The following is a 27,130-nucleotide window of genomic DNA, read 5'->3' as shown; positions in this document are numbered from 1 at the left end:
AAGGTTTAACTCACTTCCTATTGTGTTTTAGGCATATTTTAAGAGCAGTTGTTAGTGTCTGATGACTCTTTTTCCAGATGGATTCATTCTTTATTCATTCATCAAATATCTAATAAGTATCTGCTCTTATTGAGGGAAGAGAAGCATTAAATAAACAAATATGTCAGATGTGATGACTGCTATGGAGAAAATATGCAGGAATACTGGGAGGGAGTCACTATTTCATTCCACAAGTTCAGAGAAAGTCTCCAAAATAATGGGGGAGCTAATGAGCACAGAGAAATTGGAATTTGCATTCCTAAACCCTACACTTTAAGGCAGTTTAGAGTTTTCCACTGTTTTACTTTTGTCTTGCATTTTTGCTTGTGCGGGCAGAGATGAGATTAGGAAGACTAGAACAACTGAATAGGGAGGTGATGCTACAGGAGGGGGAACCAGCTGGATTTGGCTGGGGGAAGGGTGGGGGGAGGACTGTGGTGTTTTGCATCTAAATGACTTCTCCCAGGGCACAGAGCAGGGACAAATCAAATGCTTGAGCAGTCTCTCTTTGGGGAAATCTGACCTGTTGCAAACCCCCTCCTTAACTTGTTCTTTGCCGTTCATCAGTTTAGCTGTCACCTCTATTGGTGCAACCTCTTTTGAGTTCTTCCACCCTTTTCTCTATACTTACACCAAAGTTTCTTCTTTTCATGTCTTCCCTACTGTTTGTCACTGCTTAGAGTTAGGGTTCTGCATGAGGATAAGCCATTCTGTGTCTTCCGAGAATGAAGTGTTCAATATAGAAGCTTACACCACTGCTGAAAAGGCTACAGAGTGAAGGGTAGGGAAGCCACCTCCAACTTCTTCCTGAAATACCGAAAGGGTGGGTCCCAGGAGCTGGCCTGGAAGCCACTGTAGGGATCTCAAGAATGTCTGACTATGGCACAAATGAATCTCAAAAAACTTACTGAAGCTGTCTTTAACTTACACTAATAACTTATACAACTGTCTCTAACTGCTTACCTGGGATGCAAAAATAGCTTCTTCTTTTCCATCTTCCAGATTTCACCTAGGCATCACTCATCTTTCCACAGAGAAGGGGATTCTAGAAAATGTAGTCCTAGATTTTTTTCAGCGATAGGGAGGAGGCCTTAGGAAGGGGCAGAGATGCCAAGCTGACAAAAAACATTATAGGCAGCCATCAGCCCTACTCTTAACAGGATTGACTAGCCACCTGTCCTTTCACTTAGGGCTATGCCAGCCCCCTCTCTGTCATATCCAAATGGTTTTACAGTTGTAAGTCATAAACCTTAATACCACCCCCACCAAGATGGTGGTGGAATAGCCCTTTCTGATGTTTCACATGGGCATGGCTGAGTGAATTGTCCACAATCACAGTGCCTTCTCCACACCCATACCCTTGTTTTGATGCTAACACCAAATAGTTCTTTGTTCAAAGCAGAGCTAAATTCATTGAGACCAAATCTTTAATTTGAGGAATAGTAACTCACAGCCCGCATAAAGAGACATCCATGTATTTGTGATGCAGAGGAAAGAGAAAGAACAAAGGAAAGACAAGCTGAAAACTCCTTCCCCCACAACTGCCCACAGGAGGAATAAAAGAGGAAGGTCCTCTCCAGTACTTCCAACTCTTGTGGTGTTAGACTATTGATCATCATGCACATGTGTATTGAGTGTCTGTCATATTCCAGGCACTGTGCCAGGCAGTGGAGAATCAAAAATAAAGTGTTTTAGTTATCTATTATTGTATAACAACTCCAGAACTGGTAGCTTAAAATAGCACTCATTTATTTCACTCTCAAATCTACAATTGGGCAGGGCCAGCAGGATAAGCTTTTCTCTGTATCAGTATCAGCTAGAGCATCTCTTTCTAGGGGTCTGGCAGACCCCTTTTCAAGATGGCTGATTCACAGAGCTGGAAAGTTAGTGCTGGCTGTTAGCCAAGAGCTCAACCTGGCCTGTGGGCTGTGGGCCTTGGTTCCTTTCCATGTAATCTCTCCACAGGCTTTTCTGAGGCTCCTCTCCTTCAGACTTCCCTGTCACATGGTGGCTTGGTTCCAAGAGAACAAGGCAGAAGTGCATTTTTATGACCTAGGTAGAGAAGCATTTCTTCTACTATATCCCATTGGCAGAGGGAGGATCAAAGGGAAGGGACAGATTCTACCTTTTGATGAACAGTGGAAAGGTTCTAGAAAATGTGTAGAATGAAAGCTATTGTCAGGGCCATCCTTGGAAGATACAACCTGCCATCATATGCTCAGTGTGTTGAGGAACTTGTTGACTAGCTGTGAAACAGATGATTGGTGTACAGCCTGAAAAGTTTCTGTGAAAGCACTAAGGAAACTTCAGACTCTGTCCAGAGGTTTCAAGAAGGCTCAAGGAAGTGACCTGGGTTGAATAGATGAATAGGTATTACTGAGCAGGAAAGTAGAGGGCATGGCATTCCGGAAAGGGAACAGTATGAGCAAAGGCATAACTTCTGATTGAAGCCTCAGGGCTCCTCTGTGCATCTCTGCTTCCCCATTTAATTAGTTCATGGAAATCCCATGAGGACTGCAAGGGCTTCCCTACAGAGCCTGGCATAGTGCCTGGATCATCATTTCATCTTGACTTTCACATTGTGTATGCTCATTCAGCAGTTTCCCATGAATATAACTCATGTCAGATATAATTGTTTTCCTAGACCTTAATGACTGGACTGATACTAGCCAAATATACATTTTTTAGTTATTTTTTTAAGAGATTTTATTTGAGAGAGAGAGTAGAGAGAGAGCATGAACAGGGGTGAGGGGCAAAGGGAGAGGGAGAAGCAGACTTGCGGGGCCTGATCCCAGGACCCTGAGATCATAATCTGAGCCAAAGACAGACGCTTAACCGACTGAGCCACCCAGGTGCCCCTACTTATTTTTTTAAGTGGTCTAACCTAGTGTCATTTAGCTTTTTTGCAACCAAATCCATCCCATTTTGCTTCTATTTAAATAGAGTCATCTCATTTCTGGATTTCTTTCAGGCCAAGAGTTTTAATAAACCAATGGTGTCAGCTATTACCTGCAAACTTAACCAAGATTGTGATGGTCTTAAAAGAAAATGATGTTTGTTGCTCACTAGAGTTCTTTTTTTTCCACCTCTGTTCTCCATTCTGACTTTTTTTTACGTGTGTTGAAATTAAAAAGAGCTTTATGGAAGGCTGGGAGTAGAGCAGGCAGAAGAATGAAACTGTACTGCCCGCTGTTTCCCTTGACCTTAGCAGTCCAGCAGGCAGGAAAGAAAATTACACATGGTGAGACCTCATGTCTATTAGTGTTTCAGAAATGCATTATGTCTCCTCTTGGGGCCTCTCCTCCTCCACAGTCTATAGCTTCCTTGGTTTAGCCAGGATATTATTTTGGAGTGCAGAGCAGTAAATCACTTTAGCATTCATTTGAGGCTGCCTTGATTCAGCTTTTCAGACTAATAAGTGCCTGTGGGTCTTCTGAAATCTAGTTCTCATTCAGCAACTCATGGATAACACTGTATACATTATGTTTGAGGCATCCACTGTTACTTCTGATGGCTGGAAGGGATCTCTCGCCCTGAGGTTCCCTGTACAGACTCTAGTAGAATGAAAAAACAACTACTAGTCTTGATTCATTGTGTCATACAGCGCTCTATTTGGTTGGCAAAACAAAGAAAAGCAATCAGCAAGCCAGTACTGAATTTTAATTTGTGATTTTCCTTTTTTTTTTAATTCTGTTTATATTTAGTGAACGTGTACCTTATCTCCCTTTAAAATGAAGTCTCTTGGGGTGCCTGGGTGGCTAAGTTGGTTGGATGTCCAAGTCTTGACTTTGGCTCAGGTATGATCTCTCAGGGTCGTGAGATCAAGCCCACATTGGGCTCTGTGATTAGTGGGAAGTCTGCTTGAAATTCTCTTTATCCCTCTCCCTCTGCCCCTCCCCCCCTCTAAAATAAATAAATAAATCTTTAAAAAAATGAAGTCTTTTTAGGGAAAGAGAGGTCTAAGTAAACCCTTAAATATTTAGAGCTAAAACTTGCTTTGAATGAATTTAAATGTTCTAAAATGTCACTGGGAAGTACATCAAATATGATAATGAGCCTGTTGATTAATTGTTCCAACCATGTTTTTAGCCATCATTTCATCACCATCATCATGAACATCAGTAAACAAAACAAAGGAGCTCTATCCTCATGGTGCTCACATTCTAATGGAGGAGACAGTGAACAATAAACGGACTAAATAAGAAAATAGCATGGTATGTTAGAAGGTGGCAAGTGATATGGCAAAGGGAAGAGGATATGAGAGTACTGGGGGTGAAGGAACTCTGATTTTAAATAGGGTATTGAGTAGGGGGCTCGTTGAAAGTGACATCGGACCAGAGACTAAATAGATGAGGGAGTTGGCCACCTGTTATTCCACATTTTCTTCTCGCCCGTCGACTGTCTCACCTTTGTACCACCACCACACACAGGATCCACTGATAACCTTGCCTATGCTCTGAGAGAGAACAGAAGCAGTCGGGTGGGATCTTCCGCATCTCTCCCCATCCCTGCCTTCCCTCTGTTGCTATGCATGAAGTGCCTGCCACTATCCCGGGAGCCCTTCTGTTATGTGCCATATCCCCTCCCATTTCACCTTCTCGAGGACGTTGCTCCTGTAACTCTCACCTCTCTCTTCTGCATTATCAGTTTTTGCTCTCTTCTCAATCATTACAAACATGCTCCTGTAACTCACGTCTTTTTTTTATTATGTCATGTTAATCACCATATATTACATCATTAGTTTTTGATGTAGTGTTCCATGATTCATTGTTTGCATATAACACCCAGTGCTCCATGCAGAACATGCCCTCTTTAATACCCATCACCAGGCTAACCCATCCTCCCACCTGCCTCCCCTCTAGAACCCTCGGTTTGTTTTTCAGAGTCCATCGTCTCTCATTGTTTGTCTCCCCCTCTGATTCCCCCCCTTCATTCTTCCTCTCATGCTTCTTTTTTAAGTTTTTTTAACATATATGGTATTATTTGTTTCAGAGGTACAGATCTGTGATTCAACAGTCTTGCACAATTCACAGTGCTCACCATAGCACGTACCCTCCCCAATGTCTATCACCCAGCCACCCCATCCCTCCCACCCCCTACCACTCCAGCAACATCCCAAATGTCTTTACCCCAGGTGGAATTGCCCCGCCCTTGCTGGGTCTGGGCTAAGTAATCTGCTCAGGTTTGTTCTCGGGAGCTTTTGTTCCCTGCAAGCTTTCCATTCGGCTTTGGAGGATGAGAGTCAAAATGGCGGCCTCCCAATCTCCGCCCCAGAGGAGCCGAGAATGTGGGACCCCACTCCTCAGTGTGCCCCCAGAGAAAAGCAGTCAATCACTCCCATCTCCCCAGTCTCCAGCTGCACTCCGTGCTCCCCCGGCCTGTGACTGAGCATTTCTATCTCTGGCACCTGACTTGGTGTGGAGTCTCCAAACCCAGCAGATACCTGCGGTGCGCTCTCGCACCGCTCCTCCTGGGGGAGGAAGGGGAGTCTCCCCAGATCTGCCGCTTCTTGGGTCCCTGCTGGAAGAGCAGTGGCCTGACTGTTCTGCGGATCACAGTTTATGGCAACCCTGAGCTGAGAGCCCGCTCTGTCTCTCCGTCTCTGCTCCAGTACTTGGGAGCTCTGCCACATTCAGGCATCCCCGGCCTTTCTGTGATTCCAAGGGTCCTGAGACCACACTGTTCCCATGAGGGTTCCGCCCCCCACTTAGCCACTGGAGCAACGTCCCTTAGAGGCGCAGGCTTCTAAAAGTTCCAATTTTGTGCTCCACTGCTCTATCACTTATCAGTAGCGGATGATGGAGGCCCCCTCCCCCGCCGTCTATCTTCCCGAATATCGCCTCGGATTCACGTCTCTGCACATCCTACCTTCCAGAAAGTGGTCACTTTTCTGTTCAGAGAGTTGTTGCTATTCTTTTCTTCGATCTCCTGTTGAGTTCCTAGGTGTTCAGAATGGTTTGATCCCTGTCTAGCTGAATTCCTGGGACCAGACAAAATCCAGGTCTCCTCCTCCTCTGCCATCTTGCTCCTACATCATTAGTTTTTGATGTAGTGTTCCATAATTCATTGTTTGCGTATAACACCCAGTGCTCCATGCAGTATGTGCCCTCTTTAATACCCATCACCAGGCTAACCCATCCCCCCACCCCCTCCCCTCTAGAACCCCCAGTTTGTTTTTCAGAGTCCATCGTCTCTCATGGTTTGTCCCCCCCTCTTCATTCTTCCCTTCCTGCTATATTCTTCTTTTTTTTTTTTTTTTAACGTATATTTGTTTCAGAGGTACAGGTATTTGTTATTTGTTTCAGAGGTACAGGTCTGTGATTCAACAGTCACACAATTCGCAGCACTCACCATAGCACATACCCACCCCAATGTCTATCACGCGGCCACCCTATCCCTCCCACCCCCTACCACTCCAGCAGCCCTCAGTTTGTTTCCTGAGATTAAGAATCCCTCATATCAGTGAGGTCATATGATACATGTCCTTCTCTGATTGACTTATTTCGCTTAGCATAACACCCTCCAGTTCCATCCACGTTGTTGCAAATGGCAAGATTTCATTCCTTTTGATGGCTGCATAATATTCCATTGTCTATATATACCACATCTTCTTTATCCATTCATCTGTTGATGGACATCTTGCCTCTTACCACAGTTTGGCTATGGTGGACATTGCTGCTATAAAAATCGGGGTGCACGTACCCCTTCTGATCCCCACATTTGTATCTTTGGGGTAAATACCCAGTAGTGCAATTGCTGGATCATATGGTAGCTCTATTTTCAACTTTTTGAGGAACCTCCATGCTGTTTTCCAGAGTGGCTGCACCAGCTTGCATTCCCACCAACAGTGTAGGAGGGTTCCCCTTTCTCCACATCCCCGCCAACATCTGTTGTTTCCTGACTTGTTAATTTTAGCCATTCTGATTGGTGTGAGGTGGTATCTCATGGAGGTTTTGATTTGGATTTCCCTGATGCCAAGTGATGTTGAGCACTTTTTCATGTGTCTGTTGGCCATTTGGATGTCTTCTTTGAAAAAATGTCTGTTCATGTCTTCTGCCCATTTCTTGATTGGATCATTTGTTCTTTGGGTGTTGAGTTGGATAAGTTCTTTATAGATTTTGGATACTAGCCCTTTATCTGATATGTCATTTGCAAATATCTTCTCCCATTCTGTCGGTTGTCTTTTGGTTTTGTTCTGTAACTCACATCTTAGAGAAATCCCTTGACCCCCATGTTCTCCTCCAACGACTGCCCCATTTTTCTTCTCCACCTCACAGAAAATCTTCCTGGAAGATTTGTCTGGTATCACTGTCTCTGCTTTCTCACCTACCATTTTCCTTTCAAACTACTCAGGCTGAGCCTTCCCCTTCGTTCAACAGAAACAGCTTTCATAACGGTCGGCCGTGACCGAAATCCAGCAGTCATGTCATCTCTCTTCTCTTACTGACATTGTCAGCAGCATCGCTGCTCATATTTTATTGTTTGCCCCTTGAAAGATGCTCACTTGGCTCTGGAGCATGTCATGCTCTCCTAGCTTTCTCCCTTCTTCATTGGCCCTTTCTCAGTCTCCCTTGCTTGCCTACCTCTTCTCTTTGATCTCCAAAATGATAGAGTATCCTCAGTCTTGTATTTGGGTTCCCTTTCCTGCTAGATCTCCTTGGTATCTCATGAAGTTCCATGCAGATCTTTATATAACTTCCCATGTCACTCAAGGCTTTGACATCTTGGAGGCTTAAGGCAGCAGGGTTTAGTTCTTGATGTCAGGATAATAGGGGAGGGGGAAGGAGACTGCTCTTATAGTTACCAGGAAAGTTTCACCCAGACACCTCCTTCTGTAGCAGGGAAAGATGAATCACACAGCAGTCTTCAAGGTTCTGCTCACAGCTTAATAGCCAGAGCTCATGAAATGGTTCCAGCCTACCATAGTGGACCAGAAAACTCAGAAGACCATTTTCCCTGAAGGAGAAGAGAACCCAGTGTCAGGGACACATTAATGGAACCCACACAACGTGGTTTCAAATGCATTATCTAATATATATTAACATTTATATTATCTAATATTTAATCTGTTTAATATATATTATATAATACCTAATATATGTATATTTATATCTATGTCAATAGGTAGATATCTTAGTGCTATAAAATAGGCAAAGGAGATATATCAGTTCCTTACTGGCATAATGCTGATATGAGTTAGGTATAACCTATCAGGTACATTTCTTTGTTATCAAAACTCATATGAACCCCATTCTTGACAACTTTTTCATAACCTTTAGGAAAAAGCACTTTGTAAGCTATATAGCTGTGTGCCCTATTATTGCATTCTCCAATTTTGATCAGCATTTCCACCAAAAGATAAATAGAACAGGCCTAGGAAGGATGTCCTAACCTTTCCAAGCTCATTAGAAGGTATTCCCAAAGTTAAATTGCTTCTTCACTGGCAGCAGCCACCCTGTGCATCTGTCCTTTCTGGGTCATGCTTATTTTATGGCTGTTAATCACTGTAATTTAGTAAGGGCATAATGACACATGGGTTATTCCTATGTCAGTTATCAGTGGGTTGATCATTTATGGTAATATAAAGCATAACAGTGATATAGATGTCTCCAACTTATCTCATATGCTACCTTGAAGGAATAGGGAGATGTTATGATGATCTGTAACAAGTGAAAGGACTTTTCAGGTTATGTAGATCAGAAATGACATTCCTTACTTCCGAGGAGAGATTTAGTGCTACACAGAGGGAGCATCCACAAAGAAAGCATTTTCACTCCTACCCTCCCATAGGACATTAAACTAACTTCTGTTCATATCCATCACATTATTTATAGTTAGTATAATAATGGCTCTGCTAAAATGTGAGTTCCCTGAGATGCAGGAACAGGTCTTAGCTTTCTCTATATCCCCAGGGGCCAGTATTGGGATGTAGTTAAGATTACCTTTAATAATGTTGTTTGTTTGAATGACTTTTTTTCCCCACTATAGTGATATAACACTTTTTTTATTATGTTATGTTAATCACCATACATTACATCATTAGTTTTTGATGTAGTGTTCCATGATTCATTGTTTGCATATAACACCCAGTGCTCCATTCACTACATTCCCTCTTTAATACCCATCACCAGGCTAACCCATCCCCCACCCCCGTCCCCTCTAGAACCCTCAGTTTGTTTCTCAGAGTCCATAGTCTCTTATGGTTTGTCTCCCCCTCCGATTTCCCACCCTTCATTTTTCCCTTCCTACTATCTTCTTCTTCTTTTTTTAACATATAACGTATTATTTGTTTCAGAGGTACAGGTCTGTGATTCAACAGTCTTAGACAATTCACAGCGCTCACCATAGCACATACTCTCCCCAACTTTATGATTCATTATGTTGTGAGGAAGAAGAGACATTTGTTTTATACACTAGGTTTACTGTGATCCTAAGTAGGTGATGGAGGAAGGCTATTCTATACCAGTGTGTATTAATTAGCACTACTCGTCAGATACAATCCCTCTACCTGATGGTCTTATAGACAAATGGATCCATATGACTGTTTCTGCCCAATGGGATGGACACAGAAGTGGCATGTGTCCTTATGAGACCCTTCAGGATCTTCCTTCTCTCTGGCACAGTGACCCATCATCATGAATCACTGAATTACTAAAGTGAACTGACCTGCAATGGACAGGTAGCAAAAAAAAAAAGAAATCAACATTTGTCATTGCACACCAGCCAATAAAAATTATGTGATTTTAAATTTTCTAATAGTCACAGGTCAAAAGTAAAAAAAAAAAAAAAACAAAAACAAATCAATTTTAATAGTTTTATTTAATCCAATAGATGAAATTATTTAAACATGTAATCAATATAGGAATTAGGTATTTCACATTCTTTATTTCATTACATTCTTTACATTATTTCTTTAAGTCTTCAGAATTTAGTGTATTTTCTACAGCTAGCATATCTCAATTTGGACTAGCTATATTTTAAGTGCTCAGTAGCCACACATGACCAGTAGCTACCATATTGACAATATAGCTCTACCATTTTAAGTCACTGATATTTGGGGTTATTTGTTGTTGTAGCATAACTTAGCCCATCTTGACTGATAGACCAGACATTGATTTTCTTCAGATAACCTGATGAAGTAAGTTTCCTAAGCTTGATGTAGGAATCATCAGGGTTGATGCAGAGTAACCAAGAGTAGGTTGCATTGGTGATCATTTAATGGCAATAGAGGGAACCTTTGATGAATTGTGTGAAGATTTGTGTTTAGCTCCCTATCACTGGATCTCTCCTGATTGTGACCTAGAGGAGTGTTTACTTGAGCTCCTCATAAATTTAAGCCATTTTGAAACCTTTGTGGTAGCAAGAAGATGAATTTTTTTCTAATAGGGTTTTTTTTTTCTGCTTTAAAAATTTTATTTTACATAAAGAAGCCACAACATCATGTAGAAGGAAACATAGTAAGAGGAATTGAATTCCAGTTAGCAGCAGATGAAGTGAAGACATTCAAATATTCACAGCAGTAGGATATATAGATCCCATCTAATCTAATAGGGTTTTAACAAGGTAATCAACAACATGAAAAAGCTATTCATAGTCTAGATCCCAAGATGTTCATAAATTAATTTAGGGAACGTTCATTCTCAATGACTATGTGCTTAGTAACATACTGGGTATTGGAAGTACAGCTATGGAGAAGCTGAACAGTCTCCTAGAGACAACAGTGTAATACATAATTACAGATTTAGCTCATTGAAATGTGACCTGTATTAGTTTTATATTGCTGCATAAGAGATAACCTCAAACTTAAGAGGCTTAAAATAACCTATGTTTATGATTTCATAGTTTCTGCGGGTGTCAGGAGTCCAGGTATAAGTCAGCAGGGTCTTTTGATCAGGATTCCACAACACTACCATCAGGTGTCAGCCAGGCTGCGTTCCTTTCTGGAGCTTAAGCTTCTCTCACATGGTTTTTAGCAGAATTTAGTTTCTAGAGGTTGTAGGACCAACACTCACATTTTCTTACTGGCTGCCAACCAGGGACTGCTCTCAGCTCCTAGAACCACTCATGATTCCTCACCATCATAGACGCCCTTACAGTACAGTAACTCACTTCCCTAAAACCAGCAGCAGAATCTCTCTGATCTCAAGGCTCTCTTTTGAGGACTCACCTAATTAGTTAAGGTCAATCCAGGACAATCTGTACTTATGATTAACTCAGTCAGCGGATCAGTATCCTGATCCCAGAAGTGATAGCCCCTCATATTCACAGGTTCCATAAGGGGAGGAGGTTATACCAGACGAGTACACCAGGAGGGTGGGAATCTTGGGAATAATATTAAAATTCTGCCTACCAAATAACTTGAGACCTGAAAGAGCCTGGAATCTATCAGGCAGAGAAAATAGCATATGAGGAAACTCTGAGACTATCAAGAGCTTGGTGATTTAGAAAGAAGAAGAAAGGCCCATGTGACTGGAACCTAGAGAAAGAAAGAGTGGCACAAAATAACCACTTTAGTGATTTTCCAGAGAGCCATGGGAAACCATGGATCACAATGCATTTTTAAAGGTGTTTCTGATGCCAGTGAGATACACAAGGCACGAATGGAATTGGGAAAAAGAAAAAAAGAAGAAGAAGAATGGAATTGGAACGAGCCCAGCTAAGAGGCCGTTGCAGGTCTTTGAGGAGATAGATGATGGTGACTCAAAGGAGGATGGTGGCAGTGGAGATGGAGAGAAGTGGGCAGATTCAAAGGCATTTTAAGAGGGAAGATCAGTAAGACATGGTGAGTAATTGTATGTGGGGTAAGGAAGACGGAGAAGTCAAAGACAACTCCTGGTCTTGAGCAACCTGATGGCTGTTTTTGCCATTTCCTAAATCTGGGGGTACTCATGAGAAGAGCAGTTTTGCCAGAGAAGTGGATCCATTTTAGACACATAGAGTCTGATGTGCCAATGAGACAGCCAAGGGCAAGTATCATGGTAGTCATCGGCTAGGCTGATCTGGGACTCAGAAGAGAGGTCGGGGCCAGAGATAAGAATCTGGGAGACTTTGGACGATAGGTGACATTGAAAGCCATTGGAAATGGGATGAGATCATCCAGGGAAAACAAGTAGATGAGACTAGAGCGTGAATGGGCAACCCCATCTAAATGTCTGCTGAGGAGGCGTGAGCGGTCATTTCACACATGTATTTCCTGTTGCTGACGCTAACATCATTCTCAGGGAATGAACATTGAGGCCATTTAGGAATATATACAGTACCTCAGAGGTTTCTTTCCACCAGGGCATAGTGACTGTGTGTTTGTGCATGAGTGCATGAGTTGTAGAGAGAGAATTGTATCAGAATCAACTGAAGAGCCTTTTTGAACTATACTCACAAATTCTCATGTGTCCCTAAGGGAATCAAGTTTAAAAACGCAAAAAAGAAAAAAAAAATCTCCTTAGAGATGTACACCCTCATTTTTCGGAGAAAATGGAAGCTCAGAAAAGTGCGAGTGGCTAGATGGCATGACACACAGCTGGCTAGATGGCAGGCCTGCTGAGAGGAGAAGAAATTGCTTAGTGATTACCTCGAGCCTTTTACCTCTCCAGAAATGTACAATTCTCCATAAGTTTCAGAGAATAGAATTGTAGCATTAGCAAGGGGTTAGCGGAATGTCCATCAAGCATTCAGTAACTCTGGGAAGAAGATGAAATCCTTAGTCAACCATTTATAGCACAACCATGTCAGTTTCAGAACAACCCTGCAAGGTGTGTGTTGTTATCCCCGTTTTACAAATGAGTAAATGGAGGCTCATGAACTAATAACATGCCCAGAAATACACATCGTGAGTGGAAGAACTGGGTTTCAAATTTGTTTTTACTACTGGCCTTACATTCATTTTAGGTTGTGTAGAGGGAACTGTATGCACTATACCCTGGATTCCAATGTGTAACTAAGCATTTTTCCAAAAAATAAAATGACAGTGGAATTGAATCCATGAGAAAATACATTCATATTAGGCCCAGCTCTCCTCTGGTACAGCAACTGTCCAGCTGCCTTGATGAGAACCTAGGCTCCACTCCTTACTTACTGTGTGATCTTAGCAAGGGTACTGTACCTCTTTGTGCTTTGATTTCTTGTCTGCAATAAATTAGGATACCAATAATGCTTGCCTCATAGGGTTTGGTGAAGATTATATTATTTAATATAATAAATAATAAAAACCCTAAAATACTTCCTAGCATGTGGTAGCACTACCGCTACCACTGTTTTTGTTTTGTTTTGTTTTAATTGAATTAGAGTTGACATACAGTGTTATATTAGTTTCAGGTGTGCAACATAGTGATCTGACAATTCTATACATTATTCTATGCTCACTGTAAGTGTAGTTACCATCTGTCACCATATAACATTATTATGATATTATTGACTGTATTCCCTATGCTGTACTTTGCATTTCGTGACTTATTTATTTTTATTATTTTTTTATTATTATGTTAATCACCATACATTACATCATTAGTTTTTGATGTAGTGTTCCATGATTCATTGTTTGTGTATAACACCCAGTGCTCCATTCAATACGTGCCCTCCTTAATACCCATCACCAGGCTAACCCATCCCCCACCCGCCTCCCCTCTAGAACCCTCAGTTTGTTTCTCAGAGTCCATGGTCTCTCATGGTTCATCTCCCCATCCGATTTACCCCCCTTCATTCTTATTTATTTTATAACTGAAAGTTTGTACCTCATTATCCCCTTCACCTTCCCCCCTCCAGCAACCACCCATTTCTTCTCTGTACTTATGATTGTTTCTGTTTTGTTTTTTAGATTCCATATACAAATGAAATCATATGATATTTGTCTTTCTGTGTCTGACTTGTTTCACCTAACATAATATCCTCTAATGTATAATATAAGGACACACACACACACACACACACAGCCCACAACTTCTTTACCCATTCATCTATCATTGGACACTTAGGTTGCTTCCATAACTTGGATATTGTAAATAATATTGCAACAAACATAGGGCTCATATATCTTTTTGAATTAGTGTTTTCATTTCTTTTTTTAAATTTTATTTTATTATGTTATGTTAATCACCATACATTACATCATTAGTTTTTGATGTAGTGATCCATGATTCATTGTTTGCATATAACACCCAGTGCTCCATGCAGTACGTGCCCTCTTTAATACCCATCACCAGGCTAAATCATCCCCCTCCCCCCTTCCCTCTAGAACCCTCAGTTTGTTTCTCAGAGTCCATAGTCTCTCATGGTTCATCTCCCCCTCTGACTTCCCCCCCTTCATTTTTCCCTTCCTACTATCTTCTTTTTTTTTTTTTTAACATATAATGTATTATTTGTTTCAGAGGTACAGGTCTGTGATTCAACAGTCTTACACACACAGTGTTTTCATTTTCTCTGGGTAAATACTCAGTAGTGAAATTATTGGATTGTATGGTATTTCTATTTTTAATTGTTTGAGGAACCACCATACTGTTTACCACAGTGGTTGTACAAATTTATGTACTTGAATCCTCTCTTTATCTTGATGAATCTGGCTAAAGGTTTATCAATTTTATCTTTTCAAAGAATTAGTTCTTGGTTTCATTGATCTTTCCTATTGTTTTTTCCTCCATTTCATTTATTTCTACTTGGATCTTTAAAAGATTTTATTATTTGAGAGAGAGGGAGAGTATGAGCAGGGGGAGGGGCAGCAGGAGAGGGAGAGAATCTCCAGCAGACTCCTCACTGAGTGCAGACCCCCTACGCAGGGCTGGATCCCACAACCCTGAGATCATGACCTGAGCCAATACCAAGAGCCAAATGCTCAACCAACCCAGCCACCCAGGTGCTCCTCTACTGTGATCTTTATTATTACTTTCCTTCTACTAACTTTGGGCTTTATTCCTCTTTTTCTAGTTTCTTTATGTGTAAGGTTAGATTGTTTGAGATTTTTCTTGTTTCTTGAGGTCAGCCTATATCACTATATACTTTCAGAACTGCTTTTGCCATGTTCCAAAGATTTGAGACAGTTATGTTTCCATTTTCTTTTGTCTGCATGTATTTTTTGATTTCCTTTTTGATTTCTTCATTTACCCATTGGTTGCTTAGTAGTATGTTGTTTAGCCTCCATGTGTTTGTGTTTTTTCTGTTTGTTTTTTTTTTCCTTGTAATTGATCTCTAGTCATGGCAGTTTGTTCAGAAAAGATCGTTGATGTGATTTCAATCTTCTTAATTTATCGAGACTTGTTTTGTGGTCTAACATGATTTATCCTGGAGAATATTCAATGTGCGCTTGAAAAAAAAATATGTATCCTACTGTTTTTGGACAGAATGTTCTGTATATATCTCTTAAGTCCATCTGTTCTAACGTGTCATTCAAAGCCACTGTTTTCTTATTGATTTTTTTGTGTGGATGATCTACTCATTGATGTAAGTGGGGTGTTAAAGTCTCCTACTATTTTTGTACTACTGTCAATTTTTACCCTTACGTCTGTTAATATTTGCTTTATATATTTAGGTGCTCCTATGCTGGGTGCATAGAGATTTATAATTGTTATATCCTCCTATTGGACTGATCCCTTTATCGTTATGTAAGGCCCTTCTTCGTGTCTTGTTATAGTCCTTTTTTAAAGTCTATTTTTTTATATAAGTATTGTTAACCCTGCCTTTTATTTTTTTATTTCTATTTGCATGGAATATCTCTTTTCATCCCTTCACTTTCAATCTGTATGTGTCTTTAGGTCTGAACCACCGCGATCTTTTTCTCCAAGAGGCTTATCTAAGTTCCTAGCTGAAATTAGTATCTTTTTTTTTTTTGACCCAGCGTTTTAAGGGTTTGCTTTGTTTTCTTACCAGTACAGTTATGAGAAAGTGACATCCAGCTATTTGACTTAGGGTATACAGAATAGGTGCAAGTGACTACCCTGATTTGATCCTTTGTGCTCAATAAAATGAAACGTGAGGCATATTTATGCCTCAAGCCCTTTGCCTTTGACACTTCTTGCTGCCTGGAATGTTCTCTCCTTGGATAATAAAACTGTATTCTTAAGTGCTTTCTTCAGGTTTCTGCTCAAATGTCACCTTATCAAAAAGCCTGTTCACACCACTCTGTCTAAAATAGTATCTTCTTCCCACCATTACTTTTTTTTCCTTACCCTTCTTTATTCTTCTTCAAAGCACACCATCAGAAATATTATATACCTGTTCATTGAGAGTCTCTCTCTCCAGTAGAATTCACGGAAGCAGCGACTCAGTCTGTCTTATTCATAGCTGTCCTCCTGACACCTCATAGGCTCTCAGTGAAGTTTTGTGGAATACATGAATGGATAAGTGAGTGAGTGCTAAATTACAGTTCCCAGGGTGAGATTCATGGTCATCTGCGAAGACCACCACGATTTCCAGGGACACTTCCACTGAACATGTTTGGAACAAACTGAATGATTCCAGACCTTCCTTCTGAAGGTGAGGAAACTGAGGGCAGAGAGGAAGACGTCAGTTTCCAAATCTAAGGCCCAGTCAGAGACAGGGCCACGACTGGGTAGTTTTAAACATGCTTTCATAGCTTATTCCAATCTGTGCCTCAAAGACTGTGGAAGTCTGCAGCTCAGGGGTCATGTGATCTCTCTGGGGTCAGAGGGGAACTGAGAGAAGAGTGAAGTGACTTACCCAGGTGTGCAGTGGAAAGCTGTGGCAGGTGTTCTTTCCTGACCAGGTGTTCTTTCCACTGCACGGCAGCACCGTTGGCCAATGGTTACCTTTCAAGACAAGGCAAGGATACTTCTAGATACTTTTGGAAAGTATCTATGCCTAGATCTTTTTAGACTTCTGTGCCCTAAGTTCCAGCTCTTTTAAGACCATTTCCTTCAAGTTTAAAAAAAGGATTTGGCATCATCTTTTGAGTTCAGTTGATGTAAGATGATAAAGGGACCTTTTTAACTTTGGCAACCTCTTGTAGGGCCCCAAGACTTCTTGGGGTGCTGTGGATGAACCTAGACCTATGGAGACTATTCCCCCACAGGCCTCCATTTCATTCTCCCCTTCCACCTGTTCCCTCTTCCTTTTGGGTACAGACATAACCCCAGTCTTACTATTTATTTTAGATGAAACCAGAATCTAATGAGCTTGCAAGTGAGAGAGGCAGGCTCCCTTGAACCAGACATTCACTCTGTAATATCCATGGAGAGGAAACAATCTTTCGTTTTCACATGCAGCTGCCTTTCCTAGTCCCTCCAAGCAAATACCTCTTTATTCCTAATGTTCCATCACTATATTTTCATGGCCAAAATCTGCAAACCAGGTTGGAAGAAGCGATCTTTTTTGTTCCTCAATCAAAACTTTAACTTTGGAAAATATTTTCAAAATGCCTTTGATGATGAATCACATACCTTCCTCACCCTTTAAAGAGCATTTTTAGTGCACAAGGAACTAACTAAATACTTTGCATGCATTAAACCTTGTAGTTCTCAGAAGAAATCTGAAGTAAATGCTGTTATTCACATTTCACAGATGAGAGAATGGAGGCTTATAGAGATGAAATATTTTGCTCAAGGTCATCAGCTACTAAGGTAGCATTATCTGGCCCTTGAACCTTGAATTCCAAAGCTTAGGAATTCCAAAGCTAGGACTTTTAAGCCTTACACCATGTGGTTTCTCTACTCTATTTTTTTTTCAATGTATGAAGAAAGGTTACATATCATGCATTGTTTATTTATTGTTTTATAATTCTCCTCAAATTACGTATTCAGTTATTGTATCTCCATGGCTAGGGTATTAGCTTCTCATGGACAGGAACTGTCTCCTTTTTTGTGTAGACCAAGGCACATCAGAGTTAGTTGCCTCTTTATAACACCAGGGACCCTTGCTCAGCACAGAACTGGTGATTAATACACATGCAATAAATATTTGATAAATAAATGATTAATCAAATCCTTTTAAATTGCTTTTCTCTTTCCTGCTACTTTTTAAGAATTGCCACCATCCTGTTTTAATATAAACCAACCAGTGAAAATGGACCTGAAATGAAAATAAATTGATAAAAATTTCCCATAATAAGGTTTCTGTGGCAAATGTGATTTCCAGTATATTTCCTTTATGTATACACATACATGCTCTATCCATATGTGAGTATATACAAGATCATGATCTCATTCAGACCTATCTCGTAGATGTAAAATGAAACTCAAATTGTAATGAGCTTTTATTTTGAAATCAGCATATGTGTGTGTGATGAAGGCGTGGAGGTAGAGGGGAGGTCGATCTGTATGTCCATCTCAGAAATCCTGGGAGGTTGCCGGGAGTTTTTGCCTGAGAATTCCTGGGAGAAGTGTGGAGAGCATACAGCCAGAGACAGGGAACTCCAGGTGAAGAGCACAGACTCAAGGCACTTCTGAGCCCTTGACAAGGTTCTCTGAGAGGGCTGAGAGCTCTCCCCAATGTGGGCAAAGGGAGCCGTGTGTGGGCTTCATTCTTTGCTGCTGGTTTGCATGTGGCAGGGAGAGGCACTTGGGAGAGACCTGGCTTGGTACTTGTGTGCCCTCCTTGAAATTAGCTCTGACTCCTCATGGAAGCTCCTGGTTTCCTTTCCAGGGAACAAGCTGAACACTGTTGGAAGCCATTCCACCTCAGCTCTGCATCCTCTTCAGAGCCAGGGCCAATGGCAGTGTCAGCAAGCACAAAGAGGCAGCAATGAGACAAATGGCACTACTGAATAAGGCCAACTTCAGGCAGCAGCCTGGGTTAGCTGTGGGAAGGGTTCCCTGAGCTGTCATCCTTCTAGAAACCCCCATTCCTCCCAGCTTCTGTTTTGTCCCTCTTGTTGTTTCCCACCTACTTCTCTGGTGGCTCCTTCTTAGTCTCCTTTGATGGTTGCTTTCTCCTCTTCCAGACCTTCTAAATGTCAGTGTGCCCTAGTGCCTAGTCTTTGCGACTTCCTTAGGTACCTTCATCAAGTTCTATGCTTTTAAATATCAATGGTGTGTCTGTAATTCTCAAATTAATAAGTCCCATCTCCCCAAACCCCACCCCGAGCCAGACTCACATACCTATTTGCCTACTTCACACTTGAATGTAAATATCTCCCAGGGATCTCAAACATAGCATGTCCCAAAGTAAACAGACATCTTTTCCCTGATTCTTCTCTCTATCATTGTGTGGTACTACCATCCATTCATTTTCCAGGTGAAACAACATGCACACTAATCTGGACACTGGATTTTTTTCTCTCTCTCCTCATTTGACCAATCCTAAATCCTTTCAAATCTGCCTCCAAATTAATCTCTAGTCTGTCCCATTTTTTTCCTCACTACATCTACCTTCTGGTTTCAGCCATCATCTGGTCTCACCTGACCTACTAGAATAACTTTCCTATTGACCTTTCAAGTCTTGTGTTCCTTCTGGGACATTTTCCACAGGACATTCAGAGTATGCTTTACAAAACAAGTAATTCTGTTACCTTCCTGCATTTAACCCATTGGTGATTTTTCAGTGACCTTACAGAATAAAATCTGAACTCCTTACCACATTGAACTTGGCCTGGCATGATCTGTCCACAACCATTTTCTCCAAACTCATCTCAGGTAACTCTCCCTACTTCACACCTTACAATGTCCAGTCACCTGAGCCTTTCAGTTTATGGTACAATCTCCAGGTCTTCGTACCTGCTGTTGCCTCTGTCTGGAATGCTCTTCATTTGGTTTCTCCATGGCTAGCCCTTTCTTATCTTTTGGATCTCAGATTAGATGCCATACCTTCAGAGGTCAACCAGGCAATCTAAAGCCAGGTGCCTCCAGTTCTTCTCTCCCACAGCATTATATTTTTTCCTTTTTGTCACTTCTCATAATTTTAAATCATATGTTTATGTATTGTTTAATGATTGTCTACTACTCTAAACTAAATTCTGTCTACTTTGTGTATTCACAGAGTATCTGATATGTAGTAGTGAGTGAATATCTGTTGAATGTTAATGAATGAATGTCCTTGAGGAACATATAAGAGACCCTGGGGACCATGGAGGGACCCTGAGACAGAAATTGGGGGCTTGATTCTCAGGGTTTCTTCAGACTTAGACTTGTAGTCAAAGACTGGAAAATTTTCCTTAGATATTGGTTCCTTATTTGCCACATTTACAGTTTGTAACTTGGATGAGTAAGAGTGCTGTGTTCTTCCCAACACCACCAATGTGGCATGACCCTTCTTGGAGATCATGATAATTAACATGTTTTCACCTATGCATCTTATCCATATTATGCCATTTAATATGATTCCATAGTTAGATATTGCTATCATTTCCCATATTACAGTTGAACAGCTGAGGCACAGAGAGGTTAAATACCTTGCCCAAGATCACAGAGCTGGTAAGAGAGACACATATGAATATGAATATAGGTAGTCTGACCTCAGAGTCTGCATTCTTTTTTTTTGTTTTTTTCTCTTTTAATTTTTTATTTAAATTCAATGTAGTCAACACATAGTGTATTATTAGTTTCAGAGGTAGAATTTAGTGATTCATCAGTTAAATATAACACCCAGTGCTCATTCTATCCCATGCCCTCCTTAATGCCCATCACCCAGTTATCCCATCCCCCACCCACCTCCCCTCCAGCAACCCTCAGTTTGTTTCATAGAGTTAAGAGTCTCTTATGGTTTATATCCCTCTCTGATTTTGTCTTATTTTATTTTTTCCTCCCTTCCCCTCTGTTCATCTGTTTTGTTTCTTAAATTCCACATATGAGTGAAATCATATGATAATTGTCTTTCTCTGACTTATTTCACTTAGCATAATACCCTATAGTTCCATTTGCAAATGGCAAATGGCAAAATTTCATTCTTTTTGGTGGCTGAGTAATATTCCATTGTATATAAATACCATATCTTCTTTATCCATTCATCTGTCAATGGATATCTGGGCTCTTACCATAGTTCAGCTATTGTGGACATCACAGCTGTAAACATTGGGGTGCAGGTGCCCTCTTACACTACTCGTGGGAATGCAAACTAGTGCAGCCACTCTGGAAAACAGTATGGAGGTTCCTCAAAAAGTTAAAAATAGACCTACCCTATGACCCAGAAATTGCACTACTAGGTATTTACCCCAAAGATACAAATACAGAGTGTGCATTTTTAAACTAACTTCTGAAGTTCAGCTACCCATGTGGCTCTGCACCTATACTCTCTCTCAAAGTGACCTCTTCCAATCCCATAGATTTAAATACCATCTCTATCCTGGCCATGCTTACTTTGTATCTCTGGCCTAGACTGCTCCCCTGAGCTCCAGACTAATTTATCTAACTATGCACAAGGCATTTTCTCATGGGTAACTGAAACAACATTTCCAAAACTGAGTTTGTGCTCTATCTCCATGCCCCACTTCCAAAGCTGTCTCTCCATCAGCATCTCCTCAGCAATGGTATCAGGGGTCATGAGATGTAAACATGTGTGCATCCACATATGTCTGAGAGAGATGCCTTGAATTAGATAATGGCATGATATTTCTCTTTTTCCTTACTGGTGCTTGATCTAACCTTCCCTTACTAAATCATGACATACCCAGGCGAGGACCAGGACTTGTATATATCCTTGCACTCTTAGCATCTAGTGCATAGAAGGTATTGAATGGGATCTTGTTGAATGAAGGAAAGAAAGAAGGAATGTTTCCTGTGAATATTGTCTCTTTCTACTGGAGGTAGTTTCCTTGCTACTTCTTAATTTCTCAGGATGTTTTCCAAACTCCTCTAACTGGCCATTTTTCTTCTCCCCATGGTTCTAAACTAAAGGGTGGGATATTAATGAAATGACTATGTTTCAAAAAATCATTTTCATTTATCTTCGCTTTGTCACTTGTGCACTTGGATTTATGTGGAAAGGAATACTTAATAATGAGGAAAAACCTATTTAGAAACAGTAGCATAATCATTCAGTGGTAGAGAAAAGAGTGATATATGAGCCATATAATTAGCAGTAATCTGTTTCATATTTATTTTTCTGGGCTGAAGTTCAGTTCCTCCTTTAAAAACTGAATGTAAATAATAAGTTACACACACACACACACACGACCTATGAATAGACATCCATCCTCATCCAAGGGAATTCAGCTAACATTTTTCCCAAGATTATGAAAATAACTTTTAATTGTCTCAAATCAAATCTCAGTTCATTAATAGCTTAATTTTGCTTCATTTTTATTGCTTTGTTTTCTAATATATAAAATTCTTTTCAGTTTAGCTTTTATAAACTGATAAAAGAACAATTCAGAAATTATTTATTTAAACCTCAGAATTGATTAGGTAGAATTGACAAGGGAGTCAAGGGATGTGAGTCTTAACTGTATCTGGGATAAATGTTCAGTTTGACTATGAGTGAATTACTTGACCAGTCTCTCTCTCCCCTTTAAGAAATTGAAGGAAAGCCTCCCTCGCAAGGTTTGCGTAGGAATAAAATGAGGTAACAATGTGAAAGTGCTTCCAAAATTACAGAGCTCTAGAAAATAATAATAAAGCAATGGCTTTATAATTATTATTATAATCAAAATAAGCAAAATGAAGTTATTTTTATCATGCTGAATGATTCAAAACAGCTATACTTTTTTGCAGAAAATAGAAGAGATCCCACATTAGAATTTTAAGTTTGAGTTGACTTTGTGTTCAGATGATGAACTTGGCTTTTCCACACACATAAATGTGGCATTTAAAAAATGTGCCCTAAGTAGAATATTTTAATGTATTCTCTTTAATGTTTTCATATATTCATGGAGAGCTACAAAATGATTTTTCTTCCACTGTATTTACTTTTTGTAAATTTAGCAATTACAGTAATTTCATGAAGAGAGTATATCCTGAGATTATATTCTGCTATAAATCATAGTTTGGTTGAATCTGTGAATCAGTCACATTCCCATATTCCTTGTTGTACAGTTTCCCTCTTTGTCTTGTAGGAAGATGAGAGAAAAAAGAACAAGTAAATGTGAATCTTACAGGAAAGCTAAGTGAGTTTAAAGAATTCCCATTATCACAATTAACATTTCTAGGTGGGAAAGCCACAAAACCTTCCCAGACTCTGAAGTATATCTTTAATATAAACAATAAGATCCATTATTTTTTAGAAAATAGTCTTTCTTTTTTTATAATTTGGAAAACTGTACTATATATTGGAAAATAAATGGCAATCTTTTCCAATGTACAAAAATGCTCAACTGGTAAGCTGAGACCATCTCAGATCTACATCTGCAGACATGAATGGGACAGAATGGAGATTTTTGTGGGCATGTGCAGTTTCTCCGTGTTCTGTATGGACACTGCCACCTGTGAGCTCATTCACACTCACCCTGGCTACATAGCTCCAAGTACCCAGTATAGAGAGAATTGGATATAATAGGTTACTAAATAGAAAACCAATTCGTGCAAAGAGAACCAGCACTGGTCCATCACATCTTCAGTGTGTACTGACCTGTCTGTTCCCTGGGTGGGTACCTCATTTGCAGTTATCAGCTATGTTGGCTTCAAGAGCCACTTCATCTGCAGGTACTTCTTGCTTCACAGGACAAACAGCATTTGTCTGGGCCAGGACTAACTGTTCACATTTCACTAGCCATATTCTGAATTAGATGAGTATTGGTTGTGTCCTCCCTCTGGACCAGGCATTGTGCTAGGCCTAGAGGATTTAACTGTGAATAACAGAAACTTTCCTTGTTTTTAGAGGACTTACATTCAGTCAGAGATCTGCTTGTCCCAAGCTAGAATATAAAACCTCATTTCGGCCTGAATTGCCAGAATGTTTGGTTTTTTAGACCAGTATCAAAGGGTGCCCTCCACCATTGTGGATTTGGGCCCAGGACCTCCTCCTTTCGGGAAATTCAGCACTGTCAGAGTCCCTGGGAACTTTGTAGTTGATACCAATTTGATTTTCATAATACCTTGAAGAATTCTTATAAATTAAGTGAAATATTTATAAGCCCAGCAAGAAGACTCTGAATGAAAATATGAGCAATGAATTGCAATTGGACATCATCTACAATTTAAAAACAATTCCCCATAGTGCAAATTTACCCCATGAATTTGAGCTTCTATTTTTGCCAGCTGTGTAAAAGTATTGGATTGTTTATAAATACTGTTACAAGGAGAGGTTAGCCATAAAAGCCTAACACATCTGTTGACATTCTTACACTGTAAAAATTTAAATGGCATGCAGTCCAGAATGAGCCTGTGTGAAAAAGATATGGATAAATAATAGAGCACTTTGCTGGTTTAAGCTGGTTTGGCTCACTGTTTTCTCATTTTTCTTCTACCTCCTTCCACAACCCAGCCCTCCCCCTGGGAAATGACTTCCAAAGAAAATCTAATTGGAGTTGTCCCTTTGGCCAGAGACATAGAACAAAACTTGTTGGGTGGTTATTGAAATGTAAAGTCCTGGGTGCTTGGGTGGCTCAGTCAGTTAAGTGTCTGCCTTTGGCTCAGGTCATGATCTCCAGGTCCTGGGATCTGGGATCGAGTCCCGCATCGGGCTCCCTGCTCAGTGGGGAGTCTGCTTCTCCTTCTCCCTTTGCCCCTCCCCTGGCTTGGGCTGTCTCTTGCTCACTCTTTCTCAAATAAATAAATAAAATCTCTTAAAAAAATAAAATATAAAGTCTTGGTTTACTTCCTTGTCTATGTGCTATGTTAATAAAAATCCCAAGAGGAGCCAAAAGTTTTGGGCCAAAGAACATAGTCCTTTGAAAAAGCCTTCCCTGACACGAACCCAGATTCAAGGCTCACATCACCAAGTCCCCCTATCTCCACCACCACTAATTTTTGCTTTTGCCTGGTTGATGGAGAACATCTCTTCTTCTCTCTGCTTTTGCTGCAGCTCTCCCTTATAATTTTTTCTCCATGCAGCAACCTCAGGGATCTTTGAAAACCTAAATCAATATGACTTTCCAGTGTTCCTAAAATAAAGTCCAGTTGTCCCGTTGGGGCTGGTAAAGCACTGCACATGCTGGCTCCTCCCATCTTTTGAGCCTCTTCTTATGCTAATCTTCATGATAAATACACTCCAGCCACTCTGCTCTCCTTACTGCCCCCGGAACATCAGACATACCAAGCAGTTTCCCAGCTTAGGGCCTTTGCACCTAGAACACTCATCCCATGCTCTTAACCAGCCCTGGCTCCTTTGTGTCTCAAATTTGTATGTCCCTTCTACAGAGGGGCCTTTTCTGCACCCCTTGCCCAAAGTAGTGTGTGCCCTCCTCCCTATAACTTCTCCCATTAACTTCGTTATCTTCAGAACATTCATCACCATCTGAATTTATTCCTTTCTTTTAAACTTGTTTTTGCCTATTTCTTTTTTTTTTTGTATGTTTGCAGAATGTAAATGCCATTCATATCTCTTTTGTTCACAGCTGGCTCTCCAGTGCCTGACACACAGTGGTATATTTTTTGAATGAATGGATGCACACATAAGGACCCAATTTTTTGGTGAAGAATGCCCCAAATCTTAAACTCCATATAGATTCATGTGTTCTAAGTTCCAATTCAATTTAAACCATAGGAGACTTGGATATACTTTTCAATTTAGTTTCTTTTTTCTGTTTCAGTCCTCTCTAATAAATAGTGACATTATCTTTGTGAAGTTGCATGCCCCATGGGAAGTGCTTGGAAGATATGCAGAACAAATGAATGTAAGAATGCCTTTCAGGTAGGTGTAAATATATTTTCCCTACTCTTTGCTGCTTCCCTGTAAACCAATGTGCTCCTCTCTTGGAACAAATAAAACTGAAATGCAGACTGGGACACTGTTAGAGAAGATCCTTTAAAATGTTTAGGAAATGTGTAAGTCTTTGTGATTTCCAATGATTCCATGGCTTTTTGTGAAAATTCCTGGCTAATTCAGTCCTTAGCAGGTAGATTTGTCAAGTGCCTATGAGAAAGAAGCATTTTCCAAGTAGCATTTTCATTTCTAAAATGCCATTTTCAGAAGTCCTGCGTGTTGCTGCTTTGAATGGCCAGACCCCAGGCATCAGTGGTGCAGATCCTTACTGACATTCAAATCTGCTTCCAGTAAAGCAAGTTCAAAAAAATTCATAAAAATGTGATCTATTTTTTAAATAAACTATTTTTAAATTTTAAAAAAGCCAAGTCATAAATACTGTGCAAAAACAAGCATTGATATTTTTTCCAAGGGTAATTAGAAAATACTTTATGAGGATTGCTTAGTTATTTAAAGGATTAATTTACCTGCATTTCATAGTGAATATTCAGTTTCCATACAGATTAAGGAAAAGTGATCCGTATTTGTTAGATGGAAATAAAATAAAGTATTAAACTTGAAATTATAAATGCCAAGATATGTGGGAAGTAAATAATGGAATCTTCTAAAGGAGATGGAGGGATTTAGTGCCAAGGACAGTTCTAAAGGGACTAAAGAATTAAATACTTTTGATTCACAGTTTGCCAATAAGACCAAGTCAGATGACAGAAACCAGGCAAACTGGTGCCAATTCTAAAATATACCTCTTAATGAGCTGTGGAAAATTATAGAGATGGAGAGGCGCTAGGGACACATTTAGAGAAGAGCAGTTTCCATTCAGAGGTCTGTAATGTATCTCCCTGGTGCATCTTATTTTCTTTGTTTATTGGCCTTTATGTTCTAATACAAGTCAAAATAGAGGCTGGGATTTCTAGCATCTGTTTACCTCAAGGCAAAATTCCCAAAGGAATCGAGATAAACATAGTTCTAAACTTTTGATTTATTTTTATATTTAAAATGTGACAAAGGAAACCTGAGAACCCAAGGATTAAAAAATATTATATAAAATCACTGAGTCATTTATCAATTTAGTTTCCATTGAAACTTGTTATACTATAATTATAATTAAAGCCGGTTATTTATCAATGCTATAACTGTCCAATATGGATTAATACTATATCACACATCAAGACCAAAAGGAAAAGAAATCTATGCTTAAATAGAGTCATATATCAGACCAGCATCTTATAGCCAACAATCAAAAGTCTATGTTCTGATAAAAGTGAGATAGTAAAACTTAGTGAAATTGATACATTATCCCTCCCCAGAAATCTCACAAAACTTCACACCTGAACACATTTCTCAAGCAAAGAACCCAAGC

At 40.1% G+C, this 27,130-nt stretch overlaps 1 protein-coding gene across 9 annotated transcripts in view; it reads left to right on the top strand.

Moving 5' to 3' along the window:
* ANO4 (anoctamin 4) overlaps nt 1-27,130 on the top strand; it is a 444,815-nt gene that overhangs the window by 267,227 nt on the left and 150,458 nt on the right. For all 9 annotated transcript variants that reach the window (XM_073900417.1, XM_073900416.1, XM_073900420.1 and 6 more), the window contains one exon: nt 25,598-25,698. In XM_073900417.1, coding sequence (XP_073756518.1) covers nt 25,598-25,698 — 101 coding nt within the window. The remainder of the gene's footprint in view (nt 1-25,597; nt 25,699-27,130) is intronic.

Source organism: Callorhinus ursinus, unplaced genomic scaffold (genome assembly GCF_003265705.2).
Source record: "Callorhinus ursinus isolate GAN/ISIS: 27379988/994484 unplaced genomic scaffold, GSC_fseal_2.0 scaffold14, whole genome shotgun sequence".
NCBI lineage: Eukaryota > Metazoa > Chordata > Mammalia > Carnivora > Otariidae > Callorhinus > Callorhinus ursinus.
Note: the sequence above shows the minus strand (reverse complement) of the source record. Positions and strands in the feature narration are given on the sequence as shown.